At 40.5% G+C, this 21915-nt stretch overlaps 1 protein-coding gene across 3 annotated transcripts in view; it reads left to right on the forward strand.

Annotated features, from left to right (window-relative positions):
• CERS5 (ceramide synthase 5) overlaps positions 1 to 20703 on the forward strand; it is a 31003-nt gene extending 10300 nt beyond the window's left edge. The window contains exons 2-12 of one of the 3 annotated variants that reach the window (XM_077870108.1): positions 10316 to 10421; positions 11209 to 11339; positions 12564 to 12621; positions 14339 to 14389; positions 15077 to 15169; positions 16774 to 16902; positions 17037 to 17143; positions 17909 to 18065; position 18672; positions 19114 to 19136; positions 20383 to 20703. In XM_077870108.1, the coding sequence (XP_077726234.1) occupies positions 10316 to 10421; positions 11209 to 11339; positions 12564 to 12621; positions 14339 to 14389; positions 15077 to 15169; positions 16774 to 16902; positions 17037 to 17143; positions 17909 to 18065; position 18672; positions 19114 to 19136; positions 20383 to 20532 (1006 nt within the window). In that variant the 3' untranslated portion in view covers positions 20533 to 20703. Of the gene's footprint in view, positions 1 to 10315; positions 10422 to 11208; positions 11340 to 12563; positions 12622 to 14338; positions 14390 to 15076; positions 15170 to 16773; positions 16903 to 17036; positions 17144 to 17908; positions 18066 to 18671; positions 18673 to 19027; positions 19137 to 20382 lie in introns of all 3 variants that reach the window. The other 2 variants (XM_077870107.1, XM_077870106.1) reach the window with 2 other exon arrangements.
• Positions 20704 to 21915: the final 1212 nt, after the last annotated feature.

A 21915-nucleotide genomic window follows, 5' to 3' on the forward strand; every position in this document is an offset into this window, starting at 1 on the left:
CCAGCCAGGCACCCCTAAGTAGTATTTCTTAAATAATTGGTTGCATTGAGGAAACCCTATCAATGAGTTTTTCATTAATGTTAAAATCGGGGCAGCCCGGGTGGCTCAGCGGTTTAGCGCTGCCTTCAGCCCAGGGCATGATCCTGGAGACGCAGGATCGAGTCCCACGTCGGGCTCCCTGCGTGGAGCCTGCTTCCCTCTGTCTGTGTCTCTGACTCTCTCTCTTTCTGTGTGTCTTATGAATAAAGAAAATCTTAAAAAAAAATAATAATGTTAAAATCATTATCTGTCTTAAATTTTGATTGGCTATCATGGATTGGTCACTTTGTCTTGTTGCATCCAAGAGAGCAAGATGGGGTCACCAGCAGCTCTACTGGAGCCATCTGAGGAAATCTGGCAAGAGTTCTCATGCTTGCCACATCACCTCAAACTGGCATAGTCTGATCTGGAAATACAGCCTCATTATGTGCTGCCATTGTTTCTATCAGTATGTGAAGAATATAGGCTGAAGTTGGACTAAATGAACTTCTTTGATTGGGTCATCCAAGATAACCTACCTTAACTGCAGATATCCAAGATACCTACCTCCTTCATGCTAACTCTTTGTACATAAAAGTACATCAGTTAAGAAAAAGAAAAATACTGGTTCATCGAGTTACATAGATCTCCCATGTGTCAATACATTTCTTTATACAATATTCTTTATGCAATATTTTATACAATGTATTTCTTTATACAATATTTCTTTATATAATATTTTAAAAATTTTATTAGTTAATCTCATCAGAACCAGTTTTATCATAGAAGCTTATAGCACAGGGAAGTTGTCAAGCTGAAAGATGGATATAAGTTCTCTAAAATTCTAATTTTCACGTGAAAGCTTGAATTTTATCATTGGCAACAATGTTTTTTGAAGTGACAAGCTTATTTTATTCATTTTCAAGAAAATATTTTCTAAATATCTAGATCCAAACTTTAGTTTGTCTGTTCCCCACTTTTTCGGGTAAAAATGGCATTCTGTCAAAAAAGTGATTTATTTCATATTTCAGCACACAACTCCGTCAAACAAGTGTGTTTCTTTGAGACAACTATATACTTTGGTATACAGCAAAAGTGCTTTCTGTGTACTTCCCATTTTATTACAAAATGCTTTTTAAAAATATACTCAAAGGCTGAGATTTATTAAAATCAATAATTAGTATTGCTTCATCAAGATATTAAGTGAACTGGCTTAAACAACAACAACAAAAAGAGGACATAGCAAGGAAGAACACAATAACTATTACTACAGGGACGACTGGGTGTCTCAGTGGTTGAGCATATGCCTTTGGCTCAGGTCATGAACCCAGGGCCCTGAGATCGAGTTCATTTATTTATTCATGAGAGACAGAGAGACGCAGAGACACAGGCAGAGGGAGAAGCAGGCTCCGTGCCGGGAGCCCGATGCAGGACTCGATCCCGGGACTCCAGGATTGCGCCCTGGGCCAAAAGTGGCGTTAAACTGCTGGGCCACCCAGGGATCCCCAAATAAAATCTTAAAAAAAAAAAAAAAAAAAAATATATATATATATATATATATATATATATATATATATATATATATATATATATTACTGCAGTTTGCTGCCCCTACCTCAATTTGTGCTCAAGTGCTATAAGTTTTACCTACTGTTGCTTTGCACTGTCATTGCAAATGTCAACACAGTAACAAATGCAAGTGTCTTAAAATTATTTTGAAAATAGTTTTTACTTTCTGGGACTCTAGAAGCTATCTCAGGGACCCTCTGGGGTCTGCAGACTATACTTTGAGACCTTCTGCTATAATTGAATGAGATCATCCAGAGTGAATGTGTAAAGTGAGAAAAGAACCTGCATAGAGCTGTGAGAAAATAGCACATTTTAGGAAAAAGCGGGGGGGGGGGGGGGACAACCAACATTTGATAATATCAGTAGTTAAGATGTAATAAATATTTATTTGAAAAAAAATTTATTTGTCCTAGGCACTGTTCTGAGTGCTAAACACTGAATCCTCGTAGTAACTTTATGAAGTAGGTGGATATTACAGTTATCCTCATTTTATAGATGAGAAAACGGGAGCACAGAGAAAGTTAAGTAGCATGTCCAAGTGACTCAGCTAGCAATGCATACCAGGCAGTATAGTTCTACTGCCAGAGAGACGGGGGAGAAAACTAGGAAGAGTATGTCAATAAAGAAGCAGCTAAGGAAAAAGCATTTCATGAGGGAGGGCATGGTCAGTAATGTGGGAAAATGCCAAGTGGTCAGGTAAGGTAGAAGACTGAAAAGGATCCATTTGATTTCACAGTGAGATCACTAACAGCTCTGGCAAGAGCAGTGCCATTGGAGTGTAGGGACAGAAGCCAGATGAGAGAGGATGAAGGCTGAGGAATGAGTGGGAATTAGAAGAGAAGGCTTGAGGAGAGAACTTTTTCCAAGAACTTCAGCTGTGAGGTGGGAGAGCACCAGAGGATCTGAGGGGCAGGAAGAGCTGTTGAAGATGAGAACTTGAGCATGTTTAAGTTCTCTTGAGAAGAAATAGTGAGGCTGAAAAAAAGAGGAATAAATAGAATGAAATTTCTGGTCAGGAAGAAAATGGATCTGAAGCACGGGGATCTAGAGTGATTCCGATGCCAGAAGTTGAAGGGATTCCCTTCTCAGTCAAAATTCTTAAGAATCTTAGCTATTTCCACTTCTTTCTTCTTCCTCCTTTCACTCTCTCTCTCTCTCTCTCTCTCTCTAGTCTCAATCCACTGGAATGTCTTTGGTGAAGGTTACCAGAGATTTACAAATTGCCAAATCCAGTGGATATTGAAATCCTTGTCTTACTCGATGTCTGCCTCATTTGATATGACTCTGCTCTGGCCTTCCTGGCTTCTAAATTCACCTTTAATGCTAGTATTTCCCAGGATCCTGACCTTGGTTTTCTTCTCATTTTGTGTTCCTTCTTATTGCAATCACATCCACTCCTACAATTTTAGCTACCACCTATATTCTCATTCTCTTACTCTTTTTTCTTTCTTAGATCTGTGTGTGTATGTGTGTGTGTGTCTGTCTGTCAAGCCCCTTTTCAAGTTTATTTGCCTACTAGATAGTTTGATTTCAGTGTCCCAAGGGCATTTCAAATTCAGCCTAACACTGAATTCACCTATCACTCTAAATTTGCTTTCTTACTGTTTGCTCTACATAGTCGAGACACCATAATCACCTTAGTTTTCCCAAGCCAGAAATATGAAAGGAACGCTTGACTCTTTCTTTTCTTTTGCTTCCTACATCTATTCAGTCACCAAGTGCTATTAATTTTACATTCTCAGCATCTCTTGAATCTGTCCTTTCCACTTCTATAGCCTTAGTTCAGTGCTTTATCACTTATAGCATGGAGTTTTTACAGCAGACTATAACTGATGGCATTCCTTTATTTTTTTTTAATTTTTATTTATTTATGATAGTCACAGAGAGAGAGAGAGAGAGGCAGAGACATAGGCCGAGGGAGAAGCAGGCTCCATGCACCGGGAGCCTGATGTGGGATTCGATCCCGGGTCTCCAGGATCGCGCCCTGGGCCAAAGGCAGGCGCCAAACCGCTGCGCCACCCAGGGATCCCGCATTCCTTTATTAATATACAAATCTGTATCTCTTCTCGAGCCATGCCTAAAGCCTTGCAATGACTCTTCATCAACTATCGGATAAAGTTCACGCTTAGCATAACGCATAAGGCACCCGTGACCTGGCCTCTACCTACCTGTATAGTTTTTTTTTTCCCTGTTGCCAGCCCCAGATTTGAACATTGCAAAGTTCTCTAAACACACTGTTTCTTATTTCTAATGCATGCTGTTCCAGCTACCTGAATGTCTTTTTTACTTTTCCCTCTTTCTACCCTACAGAAGTGGCTAAAAAATTTTTTTTAAGATTTTATTTATTTGAGAGTGTGACCACAGGCAGGGGAATTGGATGCAGAGGGAGAGGGAGAGGGAGAAGCAGGCTTCCCGAGGAGTAGGGAGCCCGATGCAGGGCTCAGTCCCAGGACGCTGGAATCGTGACCTGAGCTGAAAATAGACACTTAACTGACTGAGCTACCCAGGTACCTTGCCACTTAAACTTGTAATGTGATTGGTTTATTAAGAATTCAGTTGCAGGAGGATCCCTATGTGGCTCAGCAGTTTGGAGCCTGCCTTCAGCCCAGGGTGTGATCCTGGATTCCCGGATCAAGTCCCACATCGAGCTTCCTGCATGGAGCCTGCTTCTCCCTCTGCCTGTGTCTCTCTGCCTCTCTCTCTCTCTCTGTCTCTCATGAATAAATAAATAAAATCTTTATTTAAAAAAAAAAAATGGTGGGCAGGGGGAGAGTACATGGATAGCTTAGTCAGTTAGGTATCTGCCTTTGGCTCAGATCATGATCCTAGGGTCCTGACATCAAGCCCCACATTGGGCTCCCTGCTCAGCAGGGAGTTGTCTTCTCCCACTTGCCCTGCCCCTCTCCCCCTAACTTCTCTCTCTTAAGTCTTTTTAAAAAATCGCTATCTTCTTTCCTTTGTGTGTGTATGTGTAATGGTGAGCATTCAGGTTCAGATATTGTTGTTTTTTTGTTTTGTTTTGTTTTTTAATTTTTTTTTTATTTTTAAATTTATTTATTCATGATAGTCACACGGAGAGAGAGAGAGAGAGAGACAGAGACACAGGCAGAGGGAGAAGCAGGCTCCAAGCACCGGGAGCCCGATGTGGGATTCGATCCCGAGTCTCCAGGATCACGCCCTGGGCCAAAGGCAGGCGCCAAACCGCTGCACCGCCCAGGGATCCCAGGTTCAGATATTGTTACTCAATACTCTAGGGATATACCATCCTCATCAGTCTGTATAAGATCTTTGTCTTTTTATGGTATTTTTCTCTTCATTCCCTATTTTGATTTCTTTGATGGTAATTTTTCTTTTTTATATATAAATTTTGATACTTAATAGTTTTCCAGAAATTTATCCGAGCTGCTGCTTTCCAACCTAATCATGTTGCTGCACACATAGAAAATGATTTGTGTATAGCACAGTGGGATATTTGAGGCCAAAGGCTATAGACTGGGCAGCCCTGGTGGCACAGCAGTTTAGCGCCGCCTGCAGCCTGGGGGGTGATCCTGGAGATCCGGGATCGAGTCCCATGTCAGGTTCCCTGCATGGAGCCTGCTTCTCCCTCCGCCTGTGTCTCTGCCTCTTTCTGTGTGTGTGTGTGTGTGTGTGTGTCTCAATAAATAAAAATAAAAAATCTGGGCAGCCCCGGTGGCTCAGCGGTTTAGCGCCGTCTTCAGCCCAGGGCGTGATCCTGAAGTCCCAGGATCGAGTCCCACATCAGGCTCCCTGCCTGGAGCCTGCTTCTCCCTCTTCCTGTGTCTCTGCCTCTCTCTGTGTGTCTCTAATGAATAAATAAACAAATCTTTTAAAAAATAAAAATAAAAAATCTTTAAAAAATAATAAAAATAAAATGCTGATTTCCAAAAAAAAAAAAAAAAAGGCTATAGACTAAGGTTTCCTGACTACCGTGGGCCCCATGGATCAGCCTGAGAGCTAAGAGCAGTATCTCAGGATAAATATAGCTCAAGTATGTTACTTGCCATGATATACCAGTTGAGAAGCTTGATCTATACTTTGAAATAGATCTGTGTTTAGTTCATGTCTATCAGTGATGTTGTAGTGAATCACAAAGATAGTATATCTCCTGTCTTTGGTATGAAAAAGCAAGGTAGTAAGTAATTTCATCTTAATTAGCCCAGGCCTCAGTCAGCTGCTGCCATGTACCTAGAGGGCAGGAAAAGTGCAGAATGAAATGATGTATATGAAGCAGAATAGATATGTTACAATCAGATTGGATCATTAGACTCCTGTTCCTGGAGTGGCAATGGAAAGGAGTAACTTACCATTTATTAAGGGCACTAAATGCCTACTAATTCAGACCTGCAAGCAAAGGGAAATCTGATTTTTCAAATTATTTTAAAACTTGGGCAACAAACTGATCCTGGAGAGGATAAAAAAAATCACAAGACAAATTTGATTTCTCAGTGTCATCCAGCACAGCAGTTTTCAAACCGTGATATCAGGAATCTTTTACACTCTTAAAAATTAAGGCTCCAAGAGAGTTTATTATTATTTTTTAAAGATTTTATTTATTCATGAGAGACACAGAGAGAGAAGCAGAGACATAGGCAGAGGGAGAAGGAGGCCTACCCCCTTTGGAAGCCTGAGTGGGACTTGATCCCAGGACCCTGGGATCACAACCTGAGCCAAAGGCAGATGTTCAACTACTGAGCCATCCAGGTGCCCTGAGAATTTATGTTTATATGGATAATATTAACATGGGTTAAATTAAAATGGAAATGTTAAAAAGATGTTATTAATTTATTTATAAATGACAATAAATTGATTATATTGGCATTATAACCAATATTTAATGAAAAATATTTTCTAAAACAAAAATATGAGAATAGCATTACTTTACATTTTTGTCTCTAGTCATTTGGAAGCTGTATTCTCATGTCAGCTTCTGCATTCAGTCTATTCCAATGTCATGTAACCTATGGAAAATTACACTGTATGCTCATGAGAGAATGAGAGAAAAAAGAACTATTATGAAGTTACAGAATGATTATGAGAGTGTTGTAGACTCCTGAAAGGTTCTCTGAAATCCTGTGAGTCTCTACGACATGATTTGGTTTAAGTGCCTATCTAACAGAAAGAATGACTACCCGGCAGCCCAGGTGGCTCAGCGGTTTAGCACTGCCTTCAGCCCAGGATGTGATCCTGGAGACCTGGGATCGAGTCTCCTGTCGGGCTGCCTGCATGAACCCTGCTTCTTCCTCTGCCTGTCTCTCTCTCTCTCTCTCTCTCTCTCTCTCTCTCTCTCTCAGAAAAAAAAAAAAAAAAAAGACTACCTAATTTCACTTTCTTCAGGAAGGTGATTCATTAAGTACATAAATAAATCTGTGTATTTAATTTTTATCAGAAAAAGATTATTTTCCAATCATAACTCCTTATTTATGGCTTTGTGCTTCGTGCTGTAGCACAAAATAGGTGCTTCATAAGATTTGTCAAATAGATAAGTTTTCCCAGGGTCTGTATCTGTATAACTGTAACTGACTGGATGCCAGTGACGGTCTTTCATTGCACTCTGCAAACTAATGAGGTCAGGATATGAGCCAATTACAACTTTAGGATATTAAGTCCGCTCCAAGGTCCAGATAATACAATAAAATAAAATAATTATCTTGGTTTCGCCCAGGTGAGCAGGGTACAAACTTGTCCCTGTTGTATGAAAGAAAACTTCTTGGGGCACCTGGGTGGCTCAGTCTATTAAGCGTCTGCCTTTGGCTCTGGTCATGATCCCAGAATCCTGGGATCAAGCCCCACATCGGCAGGGAGCCCGCTTCTCCCTCTCTTCTCCCTTGCTTGTGCTCTCTCTCTCTGTCAAATAAATGATAAAATCTTAAAAAAAAAAAAAAAGATTTCTCTTTTTGCCTTCTGCCAGAGATAGCATCAGGAAGAACGAAGACTGAACTGTTTCTGGTAAAAATAATAATAGCTGCCTTCCAAAATAATAATAATAGTAATAGCAGCTGCCTTTTAATGAATGTTTACTAAATATCAGATACTAGGTTAGGCATGGGTCATATCATCTCATTTTTAAAATAACCCTGTGAAGTAGATATCATCTCCATTCTATAGGTGAGTAACTCACAGAGTCTCGTAGCTGGTAAAATCTAGCTTCAGGGCATTCATCACCTGACTGCTTCTGGGTTGAGGAAGATCCCTAGATCAGGGAGCAAGAGTAGGAATTGGAAAGGCTATTTTTGTTATTAGATCTACCTCTTCGTATAATTAATGTAGATGAGAGGAGACAGTGCTTTTGTCTCTCATACAGCACCAACTCAAAAGGAAAGAATGACTGACTTAATTACTCCTCTGGATGCTGATCAATCCTAGGTCCCAACTGAGTTCCACTAGAGCAAGGGTAGGATTTGCAAGACCTGTCAGTTGTCAGTTACTGAGCAACTACTGAGCACAGACACAGAATTGTGGTAAACAAAAACATTATTCTCTGTATATTCTGTGTTCATAATGTTTTTAAACATGAGTAGGATGCTAACATATTTGTACACAGAATAACATACAGGAAGTATAAATTAAAGTATCTACTAGTGTTGGTATTTGTTTTTTTTTTTCTTTTTTCTTTTTCTTTTAGTATTGGTATTTGAATGAAACTTTTGCACCACCTGTGTGAAAGAGGTGAGAGTAGGCTACAAATGTGGCTAACTTTGTGCTCTGAATAAATACTTCTCCATGGCTCATAACATAATCTTTTGATTAACTTTGGTGATAGATTTTCACAGAGGAAAATAATAAAGTTTCTTATTCTCAGTCCCTCCCTTAGAGATAAATTCTGGATTCAAATGCAGATCAAGAAAATAGGTCAAGAGCACTCCATCTTATGCTTCCCAGTCACAATGTCATCTAGGGACTCCTTAAGGTGCTAAGAGAACTAAAACTGGTTTTGACTTATCCTGAAAGTGACTACATAGAGTTTTTCCTAGAGCTAATGCTCACAGAAGTTTATGGTTGTGGAGAAGACAGATTTTTCTGTCTCTTTCTCTCTTTCTTTCAGCAGGCTCCACATTCAGTGTGGAGCCCAACACAGGGCTTGAAGTCACAACTCTGAGATCAAGACTCGGACGCTTAACCAACTGACCCACTGAAGTGCCCTCTTTATTTATTTTTTATTTTTATTTTTTAATAAACTGTATGCCCAACATGTGCACTGAACTCACAACCTTGAGATCAAGAGTCATATACTCTACCTTCTGAGCCAGCCAGGTGCCCCAAGAGAGATCTTTTCTTTTCTTTTTTTTTTTTTAAGATTTTATTTATTTATTCATGAGAGACACAGGCAGAGGGAGGAGAAGCAGGCTCCATGCAAGGAGCCCAATGTGGGACTCAATCCCAGAAATCTGGGATCACGCCCTGAGCCAAAGGCAGACACTCAACTGCTGAGCCACCCAGGCATCCCAAAAGAGAGATCTTTCTTGAAGAACCAAAGAACAGTTCCTTATTTTCAAAGATCTACAAGTTAAAAATTAACTATAATCAATGATAACACCATGGAATCATAGATACAAAATCTTAGGAATCATCTCATTATTTCTTCTAGATGATGAAACCAAGACCCAAAGAGTTAAGTGACTAGATAAAGTTTATATGACTTATTAGTGGTAGATTGGGGATTAGAACTAAATACTAATAGGTAATTTATTTCCCATCTCTAATTTCCTTCCAGGCTACTGAAAGTTCTAAGTATTTCCATATTTCCATAATCTTTTTTTTTTTTAAGATTTTATTTATTCATTAGAGACACACAGGGAGAGAGGCAGAGACACAGGCAGAGGGAGAAGCAGGTTCCATGCAGGGAGCCCGACACGGGATTCAATCTCCGGTCTTCAGGATCACGCCCTGGGCTGAAGGCGTCGCTAAAACCGCTGAGCCAACCGGGCTGCCCTATTTCCATAATCTTTTGATTAGTCAGGAAGGTGACCAAGACCCAGGATATTTGTATTTAGGAAGAACACAGTCTCAGTTCTACTTTGCCCTCCAATTAAGATCTTCTTGATCTTTTGATGTAAGGAAAACTCCTTACATCATTTATTAAGCATCTCCTTTGTGCCATGGTCTTCATAATACATTGTCTCACTGAATACTTACAAAGTTTTTATAAAGTAGACCAGTGTTTCTAACATTTTAATGGGCAAATGAGGATCACCAGAGGATCTTGTTAATGCAGATTCTGGTTTTGCAGGTCCAGGATGGGGTTTGAGATTCTGCATTTCTAAAAGGGTTGCAGGAAAAACCAATGATGCTTTTGGTCTGTGGTCCTTATACTGAGTAGCAATACTCAATAGCAATGTTGATATTACTTTCATCTTATAGATGAAGAAAACATTCTTATAGAGGTTAAGTAAATTGCCCAAATTCCTATGGGTGATAAGTGATAGACTGATAGCTAAAATGATAGGTTTGACCTAGATCTTTATGACTCTAAAGCTCAAGATGTGATAAGGGAAGCAGGGAAAAATGGAAAGAGAGCTTATATTCTAATATTTCTTATTCAGGTCACTTCTCAAGTGAGTCAATGGCAGAATCCAGAACTAAATAAAAAAATACCTAGTTCCCAGCCAAATGTTTTCCCTTTTGCCTCCCCTTAGTCCCCTAATCAGAATCTTTCCTTCATGCTTAGCAAACAGTATTTAGAGTTGGCTTTGGATTTTTATCATTACAGGTTTATTGCCAAACCCTGTGCACTCCATGTTGGCATCCAGGACAGTGATCCTTATCTGGCCCAACCCAATGCCATCCTTGAAAAGGTGTTCATATCTATTACCAAGGTAAGTGGGCAAAGAAATAGGAAGATTCATATGGGGTAGGGGAGAGTAGAAAACAAGTATCTCCAAGGGTAGAATAGGACAGAATGATCTTTCACATTTGGGTAGACCATATAACTATAAGGGGAACTTTATCCCCTCAGGGAAATACCTTTGGGTCAGGATCCCTTAAATAAGTCAAGTTTACATACATTTGAATTTTATTTATTTATTTTTTTTTCAATTTTTATTTATTTATGATAGTCACAGAGAGAGAGAGAGAGAGAGAGGCAGAGACACAGGCAGAGGGAGAAGCCGGCTCCATGCACTGGGAGCCCGATGTGGGATTCGATCCCGGGTCTCCAGGATCGCGCCCTGGGCCAAAGGCAGGCGCCACCCAGGGATCCCACATTTGAATTTTAGACCTAGTAGCCACCACAACTCTTCCTTCCCCAGACACATGTCATATCTTGATTTTGTTTTTCCCTGTTCTAGCTTCTGTCGTCATCTAGTTGCATAATCAAGATGGGGATGGTACTGATAACCTTTGTGGTTTGGGTTTTTAATAGTTTTTTTTTTACTCAGCTTGGGCTGGAGGGAGGAGACAAAATGAGGACGTGTATAAAGGTAAAGGTCTTTGATATGTGAAATAGGACTTCCTACTAAAAATGAGTTTGGGGATGAAACCTAGAAAGATAAACATCCCTTAAATTGCTATAGTTATCCCCCTTTTGCCACTCAGCTAGTCAAAGGGATTTAATGAGAAGGATGAAGAGCAAAGGATGTTCTGACTCTGGTCATACATCTACAGTATCCTGATGAGAAGAGGCTGGAGGGCCTGTCAAAGCAACTGGACTGGGATGTCCGAAAAATCCAATGCTGGTTTCGTCATCGGAGGAATCAGGACAAGCCCCCAACGCTCACTAAATTCTGTGAAAGCATGTAGGTGTGCAGAGGGATGTGGGGAGTGAGGAGAAGGAAGGGTAGGGTATGACTGGACTGAGGTTTTCTTTTGGTAGGACAATAGTAAATGGATGTAGAGGGCTAACTCAATTTATTATAGGCAGGAAAGAAGATAACTGGAAGACTGGTTACCCTTAGTGTCTTGAACATGCTTGCCACTAAGCTACATATTGTAGTTCCATTTTGTTCCCCTTTCCCAAACAGTTGGGGAGTGCGTTCCTATAACTCCACTTATGTAGGTAGACAGGCACACCCTTGTACACCTTGGTAGAGATAGTACCGGCTTGCTCTAAATTGGCATTTTGGTGGGAAACCTCCCTTTTCTGGACATGCTATATTTCATTTCACTGGGTTTTTACTAATTATCGTCTGGCCACAGAATACAATTTATCATGTCATGCAAAAAAATATTAGGCACTATCACTAAGGAGTGTATAGAAGAAAAGGATTTTTTTTTTTTTTTTTTTTTTTTTATTTATGATAGTCACAGAGAGAGAGAGAGAGAGAGAGGCAGAGACTCAGGCAGAGGGAGAAGCAGGCTCCATGCACCGGGAGCCTGACGTGGGATTCGATCCCGGGTCTCCAGGATCCCGCCCTGGGCCAAAGGCAGGCGCCAAACCGCTGCGCCACCCAGGGATCCCAAGAAAAGGATTAAAGGCAGTACACACTTGTGGAAATCTTTTAAACAGGGCTGAAGATGTCTCTATCATTTTAGTTTTTTAGGTAACAGTATTTGTCCCTATTCTGGGAACTTATCTATTTTTTTTTTAATATTTATTTATTCATGAGAGACACACAGAGAGAGGCAGAGATACAGACAGAGGAGAAGCAGACTCCATGCAGGAAGCCTGATGCAGGACTTGATCCCAGGACTCCGGGATTATGCCCTGGGCCGAAGGCAGGCACCAAACTGCTGAGCCACCCAGGGATCCCCTATTTTTTTTTTAATTTAATTAAAAAAATTTTTTTTTTTTTTTTTTTTTTTTAAGCACACTCTATGCCCATTGTGGCACTCAGACTTACAAATCTGAAATCAACAGTTGTTCTACTAACTGAGCCAGCCAGTCAGGTGCCCCTCTGGGAACTTATCTTATTTCTCACCCATAATTATCTTATCTCCAAATCTGCTATCTTGACTTCCTCAGCTTCAAAGACTTTCTTTTGAGTGAATATTCATCTAATCTCTGTTCTTTGTCCACCCAGGTGGAGATTCACTTTTTATTTATGTATATTCTGCTACGGAATTAAATTTCTCTGGTCGGTAAGTCTAAACTCTCTGGTCCTCTGTTGGGTTCTAATCATGCTTACATCTCTAGAGATAAAAGTTAAATACCATTAGTTCTTTATCTTCCCTCTCCCCTTTTATTTTTTCTGTAATGCCTACAGCCCAGGTTTATATGCTAAATAGATTGTCTGGCATTGGACTTCAGTAACTTTTTAACTTTACTGTTTCTCCCCTTATTTAGAGGAGATAATAGTAATAATAATTATAATAATTTAATAACTAAATCAGCATACCCTGTGATGGTTTATAAAACATTTGACACAAAAAATAAAATAAAATAAAATAAAATAAAATAAAATAAAATAAAATAAAATAAAATAAAATAAAATAAAATAAAATAAAATAAAATAAAATAAAATAAATAAAATAAAATAAAATAGTAATATAATAAAATAATAAAATAAAATATTTGACAAAAATTCCTGTTCTTCCAAGGAGGAGATAGTTGTAGAAATGGAACTAGTAACTCTTTAAAGTGGATAAAACAGGTATCATTCCTGTTCTTCAGTTATCAGAGTCGAAGAATTTCAGGCTTTTTGATCCTGATTCCATGGTTGGTGTTGGTTTGTTTGGGTTTTTTTTCACTGTACCACTTTATTTTTCTCTAAATGTTGCAATTGAGGCTTCAGAATACAGGAAGTAAAAAGGCAGAATTGAAGGAAAGGAACAGACAAATACCATCGATGATTTTAATCTTCTTTCAGTAACTGACTAAATCATTAGACAAAACATTACTAACGATGTAGATTTGTAGAACACAATCAACCAATTTGACCTGACATTTACAGAACACTATGCCAACAGCTAAAGAATATATATAATTTCCAAATGCGCATGGAACATGAATTAAGACCAAATGCTAGGCCATAAGTCTCAGTAAATTTTAAAATTTTGAAATCTTACGAATACGTTCTTTGACCATAATGGAATGAAGTTAAAAATCAGTAATAATAAGATATGTAGAAAATCTCTGGAAGTTAAACTCTTCTAAATGACCCATGGATGAAACAAGAAATCACAAGGAAAACTAGAAAATATTTAATGGAATGAAGCTGAAAACCTAACGTAACAAAACTTGTGGAATGCAGCTAAAGCGTACTTAGAGGGAAATTTATAGCTTTAAATGTTTATATTAGAAAAGAAAGTTTTAAAATCAATGATATAAGTTTTAAAATCAATTATCATATAATCAAAATGATAATTTATGATCTGGAGAAATATCTGGAGAAAGAAGAGCAAAGTAACTCCAAAGTAAGTTAAAGGAAAGAAATAATAACCAAAAAAAGGTAAAAGATTAATGAAATAGGCATAGACAAACAATGGAGAAAATTAGTAAAGCCAAAAGTTGATTCTTTGAAAGGTTTAACTAAAATTGTTAAACCCATAGGAAAAAAGAAAACAAACGATCAATGTCAGGGAGAAAAGGGGTCTCTTAACTATACATTCTGTAGACATTGAAAGGATAATAAGACAACATAATGAAAAGTATGGTTTTTCTATTTGTAATAACATTTTCTTGCTCAAGAAGAAAAACCTAGCCATTTATTGACCCTTTAAGGACCCCTAAATTCCATCAAGAGGGATTCCCTTTTCTTCCCCATCTCTCATGTGGCTCCTGGCATAGACAAAGGGATTTATAGGTAAGCCAGGGTTGAATCCTAAAGCCTGACCTGGATTCTCTGTTTTCTCTTAGTCACCTTGGTTCTGGGACATCCGACAGTGCTGGCATAGCTATCCATATCAGGTACAGTCTGAGCCCTTTCAAAACAGGGCCCTTATGTATATGTGTAAGGTAGGGTAGGTAGGGTAGTCCTAGGGCAGATGGCATGTTTTCTTGGTATTCTTGAGGGATTGGGGGCTAAGTCTCTTTGAGTCATATATTTAGGGTACCTATTTCTGGGGCCCCCATAGCAGTGAAATCCAGTGATCTTTTTGTTCCAGATTCCCCATTATATTCATCCTAATTGGACTGGAAGATAAACAGCTTCCTGGCACTTAATGAGATGCTTTCTGGCTCAGGTGTCCTTTTTGAATCAAGGGTAACTTAGAGTCCCCTAATAAGTGTCTTGATTCTAATCTATACTAGAAAAATGTCAGGGGCTGCTAACAGGGTAGAAGATGAGACCAAGTGTCTTAAATCCCCTGAAAAGCACTAATTGTCCAGAATTCTAGACACTGATTCGATTGTGTGCTAACATTATCTGATCACTAAAGTTGCAAGCTGAAAATGTGTATGGGGAGGGGCAGAGGGAAGAGGTTTATTTCTCTACACCAATCCAAAGTCTGTTAGCTATTACAGGTCTTGGGAGATGATGGGGAGGAAGGATGTCTAATGATTTTGGGTATTGATTGGTCCTCTGAGATAAAGTAACAAGAGATGGAATGAATTTTTGACTAGCCAATATTTTAACTACTACTTTCTTTCTTCCAGCCTCTCACAAGTGGGCTTTATTACTATTATATCATGGAATTGGCCTTCTATTGGTCTCTTATGTTTTCTCAGTTTATAGATATTAAACGAAAGGTAAGGACCCTGGCTCTGTCAACTCTAATTTATTGCATACTCCCCCTTTCTAGCAGCCACTACTACTGCCACTGGATTCTCTGCCCTGACTGGGACCATAAAAAAGGGAGAAAGTAGGTTTAATTGAGACTGTTAGCTTTTTGTAATGTTCTCAGAAATGAGACTTTACTAATGATGAAGTATATCTGAGGTGTTCAAGACAGCCCAGGATAAGAATAGTTAGCCAGCCTTTTCCTTATATTTTCTTTATTTTTCTCTAAGGTTCTTACATGTATAAAAGCTCCGGAGGGACGCCTGAGTGGCTCAGTGGTTGAGTGTCTGCCTTTGGCCCAGGGCGTGATCCCGGAGTCCCAGGATTGAGTCCCACATCGGGCTCCCTGCAGGGAGCCTGCTTCTCCCTCTGCCTGTGTCTCTGCCTCTCTCTCTCTCTCTCTCTCTCTCTCTGTCTCTCAGGAATAAATAAGTAAAATCTTTTTTTAAAAAATTAAAAATAAAGCTCTGGAAACTAGTCAGAACTTAGGGATAGCAAGGTCTCATCCAGGAAAAAGCCTGCTTTCAAAAAAGCAAGATCTGGCTTTTGTTTAGCATTGGAGATCCTTGTGTGCACACTTGCTCTTGCTTGCTTGCTCTCTGTTTTCCCTTCCTGGTAACCCCACCTACTCAGAGTCAACTGGAAAGCATTTTAGATGATTTATTTTATTGTTTATTGCTATTGCTTAGGAAACAAAGACTCAGAGAAGCGAGTTGACTTGCCCACATGGTGACAAAGGTGGAAACAAGTTTTGGGTTTTTTTTTTTTTAAGATTTTATTATTTATTCATGAGAGACACAGAGAGGGAGAGAGGCAGAGACACAGGCAGAGGGAGAAGCAGGTTCCATGCAAGGAGCCTGACGTGGGACTCAATCCCGGGACTCCAGGATCACGCCCTGGGCTGAAGGTGGCGCTAAACCGCTGAGCCACCCGGGCTGCCCTATATGGGTTTTAAAACATCCTAGAACATACACTTGTGAACCCATCCCCAACTCAAGAACTATAATGTACTGTCATATACATGTGGAGATACGACATCCTTGTTTCTCTGACCCAAATTTACCTGTGTTCCCCCATCCTTCTGTCCCTCAGTGAACTGAGACTGAGGTTTTTGGTTGTTTTTTTTTTTTTTTTAAGACTTTATTTATTTGGGACACCTGGATGGCTCAGCAATTAAGTGCCTGCCTTTGGCTTAGGGCGTGATCCTGGAGTCCTGGGATAGAGTCCCACATTGGGCTTCCTGCAAGGAGCCTGCTTCTCCCTCTGCCTGTGTCTCTGCCTCTCTCTCTGTGTCTCTCATGAATAAATAAATAAAATCTTTAAATTAAGAAAGAAAAAGAATCTCAAAGATATGACTTCTAGGTCTGATTGCCAACGGAAATTATTTCCAAGTGTCAGGTCAGCATACATGGTCTACATATTCTGCAACTTCCAAATAAAATGTTTATTTTCTGTGCTTAAAGAACCTCTGAGGTACGGGATGAGATCCTCAGAGAACCATGCAGGGACTGAGTTGGCTAGTATCTCTGTAGCTTTGCCGTTACCTGCCTCTTCTATTTCCATTCCTTCCTAGGACTTCCTGATCATGTTTGTGCATCACTTGGCCACCATTGGGCTTATAACCTTCTCCTACATCAACAACATGGTTCGGGTGGGAACTCTGATCATGTGTTTACATGATGCCTCAGACTTCTTACTGGAGGTAAGATCCCCCAACCCCTCTTTCCTCATTATTCCTCTCTTTGTCTCCTTTTCTTCCTGATAACTGGCTTTCTCCCCAATTCAGTTCTTTTTCTTCCCCCACTCCCCAACTCAGTTTTTATCCTCCTTTCCCAGGCAGCCAAACTGGCCAATTATGCCAAATACCAGCGTCTCTGTGACACCCTCTTTGTGATCTTCAGTGCTGTTTTTGTGGTCACTCGTCTAGGAATCTACCCATTCTGGTAAGTGTTAGGGCCATGGAGCTGTGGTCAGCTAATGGTACTTTTTGCCAATTTAGGGAACAGGCCACCAAAACCCCTATTGCCCTGCTTTATCCTGAGCCTAACATGACCCCTTATGGACTCTCACAGGACCTTACTTCCCTCTAACAGTATTTCTAAGGAGGTATGATCCATACTGAGAACATCCAACTCACTTGGCTGTGGCTTTCTAGACTCCTGTCTGAGGAACAGCCCTCATTTTATGCCTAAGTAATTATTTTGCCTTCTTTTACACTGACTGCAAAATTCTCAGGCTCTTATTTTCCTGCTCTTATACTCTCTCCCCCACCGTAACCAACATATACACCACTCTCACTTTACACTCCTGCTTATGGTGCAAAGCCAATGACTGTAGGTTAGAGATTCCCCTTAGTCTGAGAGAGGCAACTACCAAATTGTTCTATCTGTACCTAAGGATCTGAGGAATGACGAGGATTATGATTAAAATTGCTGCCCCCGGTTTTGTGAAACTCTTCATATTTGAAACGATTAATAATATCATATAATCCATCAGTTCCTAAGATTTACATCTTTCCCTGCCCCTTAAGATAAAAAACTTCATAGCCCCCTTTCTTTATCTTTCACTGTGGATGAACGTTCCTGGCATTTCAACTGTTAGAATGTACAGAGAGAAAACATACTGGGTTCTGCTTTCCCGGAAACCAAGCTTCATTCCCAACTGCCCGGCTGTAACTCTGGAATCTCACCATTGGCCTCTTCTTCTAGGATTCTGAACACGACCTTCTTTGAGAGTTGGGAAATTATCGGGCCTTATCCCTCCTGGTGGCTCTTTAATGGCCTTCTCCTGATCCTACAGTTTCTACATGTCTTCTGGTCCTACCTAATTGTGCGAATTGCTTTTAAAGCTTTGATCCGAGGAAAGGTGAGGAGGAAAGATGGCTTCTTTCTTTGGGGCCAGGGAGGAAGATACATATTACTCATAGACCTTTTCTATTTAGCTTAGCCGCAGGTACTCAAGCAGAAAGCTTGGACTCCAGATTTTTCACCTTTTCTATAAGTGTTTAGCCTGTTAAGACATGACTTAGAGCCAGGAGACCATGTGACTCTTGATCAGAAGATCAAGCCCCACGTTGGGTGTAGAGATTACTTAAAAAAAAAAAAAAAAAAAAAGACATAGGTGCAGGAGGAAGGATCTGCCTTCTTCCTGTCCTTTAGGAATGACTATGGTTAAATAATGAACTGTATTATTTTTTGAGATGGCTTCAACCATTTCCTGCCCCTAACCTACCTACTTCAGTGCACTTCATATTTTTGTTTTTTTATCAGGGAAACCTTTTTCCAAAGGAAATTGCATGCAGAGCTCTAAACTACATATAAAAACAGCATTGTTTGATTGCCTAAGAATGGTGTTCACAAGCTACTCCAGGATCCCAAGATATGGGATATGGATGTTCAAGATATGGGACTAAGTACTGGCCTCATCCCACTGTTGAATGAGGCAGTGATCCTACATGAGATAGGTATTTAGGGTTTCAAATACCCACCTTATGCCCCCAGCCCAAAAATACAAAGGACGGTGTCATTTAACAATCAAACTCCTAGTTGAATTGTGCAAGTTCTGAAGCAGTCAGGCTGGGATTTGCCTACGGGCTAGGTAGGGATTCAGCCTTCAGCAATACGGAGTGGCAAGGGGGAGGGGCTCCGCCGGAGAAGATACTGACTGTAGGACAAAGGGATGGAATGTAACCCAAGTATACACGATCTGTTGTGTCCCTGTTCTTTATGGCTGCAACTGGTTTTAGAACTTGCTCAGTGTGCCTATGCATTCTGCTGTAGCTACTGGGTGACTGGACATCTCTTCTCCTGCTTTTCTTTCCTGACCAGGTGACCTATCCAGGAAGGATTAGACCCAGACTCTGTACTCTCCACTCTTTTCTCACCTCCTTCCTTTTTTCTATGCCTGGTGGGAGCTGGACAGTTTCATCTCTTGCATGTAAGTGTATCTGTGCTTCTAGTGTTCAGTAAAGCATGTCTGAATGTGTTTCTCTTCCTTTCTGCTTTCCTTCCTGTTGGCCGTGTTGTCTCTGAGCATGCCTCCCTCCTGACCTTGTGGGGCCACTGTTGACTAGAGCTCAAGTTGGCAGATTCTTTTTCCTAAATGGAGGCAAAAGTTGAGTCTACTCTTATTTTCTCCTTTATTTATTTATTTATTTATTTATTTATTTATTTATTTATTTATTTTAATTTTCTCCTTTTTGAGCCTCCCTTTACCTCAAATCTAGATAGACTCTGCCCTCTGGTAGAAATTTCCTAAAGCTCAGATAATACAGTTGCCTGGGTTCACAGGTCAACAGCTACAATAAACCAGAGTCTCAGAACTAGCCAAAGTAACCGCCCTACTCCTTGGCAACAGCATTTCTAGCTTTGTATCCTTCTCACCCCTTTCTTGTTCTTTTTTTTTTTAACAAAACGTATTGAGGGGCACGTGGCAGGCTCAGTCTGTACAGCATGCAACTCTTAATTTCAGGGTTGCAAGTTCAAGCCCCACACTGGGTGCAGAGCTTACTTAACAAATTAAAATAAACAAACAAAAAACCCACACTGATTGTCCTTCAGTCCTAGGGGTTAGAAGTCTGGCAGGTCTCACTGGGTTTCTCTCCTTTACTTTTTATAGTCCATGGTAGAGAACTGGAAATACATTGATGTCATAGGGTACTGAGTCCGGGAAGAGTAGAACTATTGAAAAAAGCCTCATTATGGATCAGCTCTGGGGATAAACAAAAGTCAGGATAATCAATATGGGGAACTCCAGTGGCCACCACCCCCATAAGACAGAAGCAATGATGACAGCCATCTGTGTTGTTTGTATTGGTCTTTTCTAGCTTTTGAGGTAGGAGAGGAGAAAGAGTGTGTGGAGTTTCCCTCAGACCTACACCCAGACTCAGTGAATGAATTCAGCTCTCCTAGACTGCTCCAGAGGGAGAGACATACCCTTACCAAAGCAGCTCCTTATTCTATAGGGAACAGAATCAAAGATGATGAGAGAGAAACCGATAAAAAGTCAAAGGATGTTCACAATGGTAGCCATAGCCCAGATAGTATCTTGAGTCAGGTGCAACCAGAAAGTAGGCCACAGTGGGAGCAGTGGCCAAACATGGGCTCTGTGGGCTGAAGTCTGTCTTACGGTAGCAGACGAGTTCTGTCCTCACCTTTCCTATCTTTGGCCCCATCCCACCCAGGTGTCTAAGGATGACCGCAGTGATGTGGAAAGCAGCTCAGAGGAAGAAGATATGGCCACCAACATGAAAAGCCCCTGTGGCAGCAGCTCCAGCAATGGTGCCAATCGGGTGAATGGTCACACGGGAAGCAGCTACTGGGCTGAAGAGTAAGGTGGTTGGTGTGGAAACTACAGCACACATGGATTTGTAGGGCCACTGGCAACGCACTCCTCTTGGGCCTCCCCACATCTACGTGCTTGTGACTAGGGGTCTGCAGGGCACTGAGGAGAATCAAAGCAGATATTTTCACTTTTTAAAAAAACTCAGCCATTTTGTATTTAATAGCCTCCAGGTTCTTTCAGTAATATTATTTGCTGTGTGTGTGTGTGTGTGTGTGTGTGTGCGCGTGCCCGTACATGTATATGCATATGCATTTGTGCATGTGCACGGGTTTCATTTCCTGGGTTGGGGCACAACTGTAGGCTGGGGCCACTAGACCTTGTGCCCCCTTTGAACCCACCTCAATCTCAGACTGGCCTGCATCTTGAATGGTGCTGGCTCTGACCTGTCCCCTCCCTTGTTGTCCACGGCTCTTGAAGCTCTGGCCATCTGAACGGAACAGTAAAGTTCAGCTCCAGGTTTCTGCACTGTTCCTCCTTGGAGCTGGAAGATTTCACATGAAGTTGTACAGAAACAGACAATGATGGATGGATGGATGGATGGATGACCAAGATTTTTGGCCCCTAGCTAGATTCCCTTCCTGCCACCTGGTAGTTACAGGGACAGCTGCTGATACCCTGCTCTTCACTAAATGGTACGCAGGGAGTGGGGGGGGGGGGGGAGTGGCAGAGGGTACACTGAGGGCTGGAGGGGGACAACAGCCACTGGGTGAGCCGTTAACGGTTTATACTATTGTTTACTCTTCTGTGATTAAAAGTGCTTCAACCCTCCTCTGCTGTCTCAACCTCTTTAGTGACTCTATCCCCAATTCCCTGAATCCATAAGCTAATTAAGATAATTTTCAGGTTTCATTCTTAAGGTTCTTAGATATCCAGTATTTTCTTTCTGTGCATGCTGGGAAGAGAGTGTCCACATTTTATGGCTCACTAAACATGCATAATAAAAAAAAAAAAAAAAATACTGAGCAGATAAAAGTATGTGTCACCAAATGAAAGAGAGATTTGGTGAAGACACTTCCAGTTAGAAATTTGTATTTCCCATATAGAGACTACCAATTAACACTTAAAAGATTGTGATAAATGAGTCTAAGATGTTTTCCTTTAGTTCTGTTTTCTTTTAGCCATGGAAAAAAAGTCTTCCTAATCCAGACTTTTCTGTAGTTGAGGTCTTGGCAAAATTACCAATGGTAGTTTGGTAATTCATCTCAGATAGTCTTCCATTTAGTGAATATTCAGATTATCAAAATATTTCCAGATGTCCTTGTGTACATTAAGGCATATGGTGCTTGTCAGGGAAATGGATGAAAACGGAAAAATACAGGTTACTGTTCTAAGAATCAGGTACTCGGTGTTGATTGACAATATCAGGATATTG

Source organism: Canis aureus, chromosome 25 (genome assembly GCF_053574225.1).
Source record: "Canis aureus isolate CA01 chromosome 25, VMU_Caureus_v.1.0, whole genome shotgun sequence".
Lineage (NCBI taxonomy): Eukaryota > Metazoa > Chordata > Mammalia > Carnivora > Canidae > Canis > Canis aureus.